The sequence below is a fragment of the Triticum dicoccoides genome, chromosome 4B (assembly GCF_002162155.2).
Source record: "Triticum dicoccoides isolate Atlit2015 ecotype Zavitan chromosome 4B, WEW_v2.0, whole genome shotgun sequence".
In the NCBI taxonomy this organism is placed as follows: domain Eukaryota; kingdom Viridiplantae; phylum Streptophyta; class Magnoliopsida; order Poales; family Poaceae; genus Triticum; species Triticum dicoccoides.
In genome coordinates, this window is record NC_041387.1 from 494887165 (window position 1) to 494895374 (window position 8210).

Below are 8210 nucleotides of genomic sequence, written 5' to 3' on the forward strand. Positions count from 1 at the left end.
TTGGCTTCATCTATTTCAGCACACATGTTCACGAATTAGATAATAAAATTCCAACCACATGGCATATGTGATACACTATCACAAAAAGAATCTTAAAAACAAGAAAATAAAATTTCTTGGCTAAAATAAACCCTTAACCTCACACGAAGGAGAATGTACCACTGTTTCGACTCTCAACGGACATCGTGTAAGCTAGATCTCCTTGCTTGTACTTCAGCATCGGCCATCAAAATCCTCAAAAAATAAAAAATAAACGGCCATCAACATATTTCAGCTGCAAGATCTTCATACATGTACCTTAACATCGGCCATCAATTTGATCTTTCTAACAAATGGACCCTCACACCCATTTATATCATTACGTATTGCAAAAGAATATTCATTTCTCAAGTGAAAGCACCATTCTCATGAAGTACAAAGTTTTTGTGAGGGAAAAAAGCACAGTAAAAAAGTTCAAATCCACTGAAGAAATATATTTTTATTGATGAACTGATCCATCAGAGTAAACATGAAGACCAAAAAAATAATCAAGAGTTAAAAACACTAGCAGCACAGACGAGCTACGGCATGTGATCAACTCATCAAATCTAACTCACATTACAGACAAAAATCCCCTAAAAAGAATAAAATTCAACTGTGCTTTTCCTTCACAGCCATGAGATCAAAATCCTAAGCTTGACATCGTCCAGGCACTGTGCTGGCAGAGTTGGCCTCTAGCTTCCCTCATGCCAAATCCGTATTTTGACTCAACGACTCTAAAAGACGCGCAATATACTAAAAGTCTCCATCATCATTTCCCGAAATGTGTTCAGATTTGAGTCCAAGGAATTACAGTTAAAGATAACAACTCGATATTCCAGTGCATGAATACTAGTCATGGTAAGTAACACTGCCACAATTTCACTCCACTGTAACTAGTAACTACGGAGTACATCAATGGTGTGAAGATGCATGGCATTATGGAAGCAACAAGTTAAGTTCAACAGTTAGGGCATCACTTCCAAATGCATAGCGACCTTTCTCCGAATCCAACACTAAGCTACTGATCATTGAACACAATATAATACTCCCTCTGTATCAAAATATAAGACGTTTTTTGATACTGAGGGAGTACTATGTTCTCAGCTCTAAGTAAATGCTACCATAACTAATGTTCTTTTGCAAATTGCAGTCAACATGCCTGAAATCTTTGCATACAAGACAACTTTCACGCATGACAGGTTCAGTTTTCAACAATGCCTATGATGCCAACAAAGCATGAATGAATCTGGTGCAAACATCAGCAAGATAACTCGGCATACCAAAAAAATATCAAAACTATAGAAGATGAATCACCAACATGTGGTCAAGAAGGAGCCACCAACAGTAGACAAGAATTAGGAGCAGCTTATAGGACAATCACCTCAACAATGGGACAAAAACAACATAGTAGCATCAGCTCCAGATCACAATCTACAACTGCACGACTGAAAAAAATTCTTCAGAGCATAATGATGATACCCTAAATTCCGGCAATGAAAACAGTACGTAGCAATAATGATTATATAATACTCCCTGCGTCCCAAAATTCTTGTCTTAGATTAGTCTAGATACGAATGTATCTAATACTAAAACGTGACTTGATCCATCCGTATTTAGACAAATCTAAGACAAGAATTTTGGGACGGAGGGAGTACTTACTATATTCTAAGCTGCAAGTAAATACTACTCCCTCCGTCCCAAAATACTTGTCGGAGGAACGGATGTATCTAGACGCAATTTAGTTTTACATACATCCATTTTCATTCATTTGTCCGACAAGTATTTCCGGACGGAGGGAGTACCATAACTAATGTTCTTTTGGATATTGCAGTCAACATACCTAGAATCTTTTCATATCAGAAACAAGTTCGATAAAAGCAATCCCTGCAGGCATATCATCCAATATGATGCACAAGCCTTTCGAAATCATGTCCAGAACACATGCAATTGGTTCACAATTCATGCAACGAAAATTTTGCAATTTCCAACATCCAGTGTACTGAAACATAATAGAGGATAACTGCACAGACTATTAGGAACCCATGTTGTCGTATTAAAAGAGAAAGAAGGAATCAACATCGTTCATGCGCTCTGCTGGAAGAGTTGGCCACTGGCTTCCCTCATGTCAAATCCGTATTTCAACTCAATGACTCTAAACAAGCGCAATATACTAAAAGTCACCATCATCATTTCCCAAAAATGTGTTCAGATTTGAGTCCAAGGAGTTATAGTTTAAGATAACAACTCCATATTCCAGTGTATGAATACTAGTCATGGTAAGTAACACTGCCACAGTTTCACTCCACTGTAACTAGTCACTACATCAATGGTGTGAAGATGCATAGCATTATGTAAGCAACATTTTAAGTTCAACATTGGGCATCACTTCAAAATGTATAGGCATATAGCTACCTTTCTCCAAATCCAGCACTAAGCTACTGATCATTGAACATAATATAATACTCCTATGTTCTCAGCTGTAAGTAAATACTACCATAACTAATGTTCTTTTGTCTATTGCAGTCAACATGCCTAAAATCTTTTCATACAACACAATTTTCATGCATGACAGTGTTCAGTTTTCTACAATGCCTATGATGCCAACAAAGCATGAATGAATCTGGTGCAAACATCAGCAAGATAACTCACCAGACAAAAATTCAGAAATATAGAAGATGAATCACCAACATGTAATCCCGAAGATGCATATCTGCATTTCTCTGAATGTAACTCTAACAGTAGACAAAATTAGGAGCAGCTTATAAAACAATCACCTCAACAATGGTACAAAAACAACATAGTAGCATTGGCTCCAGATCAAAATCTACAACTGCAACCACTAAAAAAAAACTTCAGAGCATAATGATGATACCCTAAATTCCAGCAGTGAAAACAGTACATAGCAATGGTATCTGTATTCCGTAACACAAACAAGTTCGATAACAGCAATCATGACCTGCAGGTATATCATCCGATATGATGCCCAAGCCATTCGAAATCATGTTTAGAACACATGCAATTCGTTCAAAATCCATGTTATGGAAAACATGCAATATCCAACATACCTTGTACTGAGACATAACACGAGATAATTGCACAGACTACAAGAAACCCCTGCTGTCATATTAAAAGAGAAAGAAGGAATCACTCAATATCTGTGAACCTCTGTCACCACTGCGCGAATCATGAATGGGACAAACTGTTCAAATAGGTCAAACTGATTAGAAGAAGTTAATCAGTTTGAGTTTCATCACCAGAGATTGCAGTATCCGAGCCATCAGCGAACTCGACCTCGGAGAACCATTCACAGGCACCATCATTCCGCTGCATCTGAAGGAACTCATGGAGGACAAGGCTTTCTTTGAGCATATGTGGAGTAACTCTGGTGCCCCCAGCAGAGCAGTCAACAGGCCCCTGCGATTTACCTGTCTTATCACAATGCAACACCTTGTCAGAGACTTCCTCGGACACCAGCATATCCCCCTCTTGATACAGGACAATCGGACAAAGTGGCAACGGTATAGGTTGATAAGCAAGCTTGAAGGACAGCTTAACCCAGTACTTCCAGACCCAGCGCATCTCCTTGTAGTCATCCATGAACCAAACCGCCATGTTCTTTGCGAATTGGGGCGAGCAGAACATGGCAAGCTTGCCCTCCATCTCAAACAGCTGCGTGTGGTCGTCCTTGGTCAGGCTCGCCCCCGCGGGAGGAGAGATCCGCCTGAATGACTCAGCAGCTTGGTCGAACACCAGTATGTCGCCCCCTTGGCTCTGTTGCGGCGACCAGTGCAGGCTGCCATTGAGAAGGACGGGCGGCGATGTGCGAGAGCTCTCCAGCCCTCTCATCAGCCCAGCGCCCACTTCAGCCGACGACGTGCGAAGGTCGATGCTCCTGGCCTGCGGGGATCCCACCGTGAGGACGTAGTAGGAGTGCCGGCTCTGGAGGCCCAGGCGCTCAGCCTCGTGGTACAGCACCCGGTACTCCCCGGAAGCGGCGTGCTGGTAGAACCCCACGACATGTCGGCCATCCTGAAGCAGCAGCGGCAGGCGAGCGCCTTGGCGCGTCGCAGGGTTGCAGACGAAGAAGGACCTGTGGAAGCTGAGGAGGAGCAGGCCGTTGCACGAGCCGTGGACCATGAGTGCGCCGCGGCCGTCGTCGGCGAAGGGGCGGGACACGGGCACCCTCTGGATAACCCGCAGGACCGCCCGGCGCTTGTTGGTGGCGAGGTCGACGGCCTGGAGGCAGCCGCCGACGTCGTAGGTGAAGACGAGGGGCTGCCGTGGCTGGAAGGAGTGGTGCCTGCCGATGAAGGCGGGGTCGGTGGCGAGGTTGCGCCAGGCCTTGCAGGCGGCGCGGGAGCGGAGGAGGTGCTTGGGCGGCAGGCGGGCGAGGATCTCCGGGATCATGTCCTCGGGGAGGCCGCCGGAGGAGCCTCGCTCGGTCTCCCTCGTCGCCATGGGACGGGACGGGAGGGGGCGAGGTCGGAGGGGTTCGCGAACCTTCTGAGTTCTGACGGTGCCTGCGAAAATTCCCCAGATCCGGATGAGCGAGCAAGAGATGGTTGGAACCCCAGCACGTGAAGACGCAAACGAGATGGCGGGTGCGAGCGGACGCACCTGTTCTTCGATTTCCCTTGGTCTCTCTCGCCGCGGAGTCGACCCGCTCAAGAACTCGAGAACACCATCCCCTTTCGGCCGTTGGAACAAGAAAGTGGGGATGGAGACGCTGCGGTGCGGGAATTGCCGGATTGGGGATTCTAGAGGGTTCCTGGTCTTCTGGGCTTTTTCATCTGGGCCTGGCCTTAGGCATGACCACTTGGCAAATTGGATCCAGAGCAAATTGGTCACATTCCACCCAATGAGAGTACCCATTGGGTACTCTAAAAAAAACCAATGACAGTATCCGTGTCTAAAAAAAAAACCACTGACAGTATCCCTAAAAAAACCAATGAGGATGTACGTGTAGTTGTTGCACCCTCAGCACCTTCGGTAAATCACATTTTGTTTGTGGATGATAGCTTAATTATGTTCAAAGCAAATGAAGAAGCTGCTACAATCATTGAAGACACTGCAACAATATTGTGATGCTTATGGTCAGAAAATTAACCTGTCAAAGTCCTCTATTTTTTCTTTGGGTAAGGGCTGCCCGGAGTCGTGAAGGAATTCTATCAAAGTTGTTCTTACAGTCTCCAATGAATCCTTGAATAAACGATGCCTTGGCTTACCATCAAATATGAGGAAGAGTAAATAACGGATATTTGGATAGGCTTTGGTCAAAAGTTCAGTGTTGGATTGAAAGATGTATCGCCTCTTCTGGGAAGGAGAGTCTATTGCACCGGCGATCCTGACTTATTGTATGTCATGCTGTTTGCTACCTCGCGGGCTATGCAATCAGCTAAATGCCATGGTTTGGAAGGAAAAAAAATTGGGGTTGTAAAGATGGAAAGAGAAAGACGATCTGGGTGTCTTGGGATCATCTGACAATGCCTAAGTACACATGGGGGTTTGGGGTTCCGGGATACGGATATTTTCAACCTTGTCATGTTCGAAAAGCAAGGTTGGAGGGTTCTTCAGGAGTCGAATCGCTGAGTGCGCGGATTCTCAAAGCAAAGTACTTCACATCTTCTGACTTGTTGGAATCGGAGCTTGGATCCCAACCATCTCAAGTGTGGTGAATTGTTCATGGCTTCATGCAGGCCTAGAAGTTTTGAAACAGGGACTTGTCCGGCGAATTGGAGATGGGGAAAACAACGCATGTTTGGAATCAAAACAAGGAATTTGGACAACTCCCCTGTTCTTCTCACGGGATTGATCGACAATACATCTAGACATTGGAACCGGACTGCTGTTTGTCAGCATATGAATCCCGTTAATGTCAACGTTGTTATGAATATTCCGCGCAGTACCATGACGTCTAGCGATTGGTGGGCATGGCACTATGAGTGATCAGGCATTTTTTCGGTTAGGTCAGCCTACAGTCTTTTGGTTGATACGAAACGGAGGAGGGATGACGGTTGGAGCATTGTGGAAGCATGTCGGACACAACAACGGTTCAGAAACAATAGCAGAGTTTATGAAATATAGGTCAAAACATTGCATGGAGGCTAGCAAAAAACTCTATTCTGACTGGTGAAAGTTCAATGCAGCATCGCATATCAGAATTGAATACTTGCTTTCATATGTGTTAATACAGGACAATAAAAGATCTCTAGAGGATTTTGTCAAAAAGCCATTCATTCGTGTTGTCACAACTAAACATATATCCCCAATATTTTATTAGAACTAAACACATCCATGTTGCCTAGTCTATTCCAGCACACATGTTCACGAATTAGATAATGAATTCCAACCACATGGCATATGTGGTACGCTATCACAAAGGGAATGTAAAAAAGAGAATAAAATTCCTTGGTCAACATAAATCCTTAACCTCACATGAAGGAGAATATACCACTGCTTTGACTTACGTCATCGTGTAAGCTAGATCTCCTTACTTGTACCTTAGCATCTGCCATCAACAAATTTCAGCCACTAGTTCTTCATACATGTACCTTAACATTGGCATCCATCCGATCTTTTTAACAGACGGATCCTCATAACCATTTACCAATACATAGTGTCAAAAGAATATTCATTTCTTAAGTGAAAGCACCATTCTCATGAAGTAGAAGGTTTTTGTGAGGGAAAAGCACGGTAAAAAGGTTCAAATCCACTGGACAAATATTTATTATTGATCAACTGATTCATGAGGGGGAACATGAAGGCAAAAGAAATAATCAGGAGTTAAAAACACCAGCAGCACAGACGTGCTACCGCATGTGATCAAATCATCGAATCGAACTCAATAGAAATTCAACCGTGCTTTTCCTTCACAGCCATGAGATCAAAATCCTAAGCTCGACATCGGCCAGGCACTGTGCTCAGTGGCAGAGCTTTGTGTAGACCAACAGGGGCAAGGCCCCCCCCCCCTTAACTTTTACAACCATTGAATAATATGCTCTATTTTAGGCCTAACTAGTGTTTGAACTAGAGATTAGCCCCTGCTTCCCTATTAATTTGCCTCCCTTCAGCTAATGGCCCCGTCTTGGATTATGCTCAAGCTCCGCCTCTGACTGTGCTGGCAGAGTTGGCCTCTAGCTTCCCTCATGCCAAATTCGTATTTTGACTCAACGACTCTAAATCATGCCAAATCCGTGTTTCGACTCACTCAACGACTCAAAATCATGCCAAAACCGTATTTCGAGTCAACGACTCTAAAACACGCACACTATACTAAAAGTCTATCATCATTTCCCAAAATATGTTCAGATTTGAGTCCAAGGAGTTATAGTTTTAGATAACAACTCCATATTCCAGTTCATGAATACCAGTCATGGACTCATGGTATGTAACACTGCCACAGTTCCACTCCACTGTAACTAGTAACTACATCAATGGTGCGAAGATGCATGGCATTATGTAAGCAATAGTGTAAGCTCCAAATTTATAGCGATCTTTCTCCAAATCCAGCACTAAGCTACTGATAATTGAACATAATATAATGCTCCTATGTTCTCAGCTGTAAGTAAATACTACCATAACTAATGTTCTTTTGTCTATTGCAGTCAACATGCCTAAAATCTTTTTGAATGCACAGATAGCTAACATGCTGCGTGAAGAGGAACTCAAATGGTACCAACATTCTAACTCTCAGTTTATCCTGAAAGGTGATTCAAATACTAGATATTTTCATGGAGTCGCCAATGGCAGACACCGAAAAAAAATTATTCGTTTCCTACAACAGGATGAGGGAGTGATTGAGGGGCATGAGCAACTTAAATCTTATATCACTAATTATTATAAAAACTAGATGATTCCCCGCGCGTTGATGCGGGTATTTGAGGACTAATTTTAGAGAACCAATGCGCTAACCATTCAGAAGAATGAAATACTTGATATTCGTAGAGAACCATAGTATGTTAGGAGTGCAAATTACAGTGGCTTAAGTTGAAAGAGGAAATTTAAGAAGTGTATGCTCCCTCCATTCCCAAATAATTGTCTTTCTAGCCATTTCAAATGGACTACAACATACGGATGTACGTAGACATGTTTTAGAGTGTAGATTCACTTATTATTTAGGAACGGAGGGAGTAGTAACAAAAGGTATATTGAATGCAAGTACGTAGTACAGTATATTTACAAATGCGGTA

The 8210-nt window shown here is 43.2% G+C and overlaps 1 protein-coding gene across 1 annotated transcript; it reads right to left on the minus strand.

Annotated features, from left to right (window-relative positions):
* Window positions 1-1151: 1151 nt before the first annotated feature.
* Window positions 1152-4761, minus strand: LOC119291079 (F-box protein At3g07870-like). Its single transcript, XM_037569794.1, has 2 exons — window positions 4639-4761; window positions 1152-4541 (listed from the first exon to the last, which is right to left on the minus strand). The coding sequence occupies exon 2, from the start codon at window positions 4477-4479 to the stop codon at window positions 3253-3255; it is 1227 nt and encodes a 408-aa protein (XP_037425691.1). The 5' UTR covers window positions 4480-4541; window positions 4639-4761; the 3' UTR covers window positions 1152-3252.
* Between the last annotated feature and the right edge of the window lie 3449 nt (window positions 4762-8210).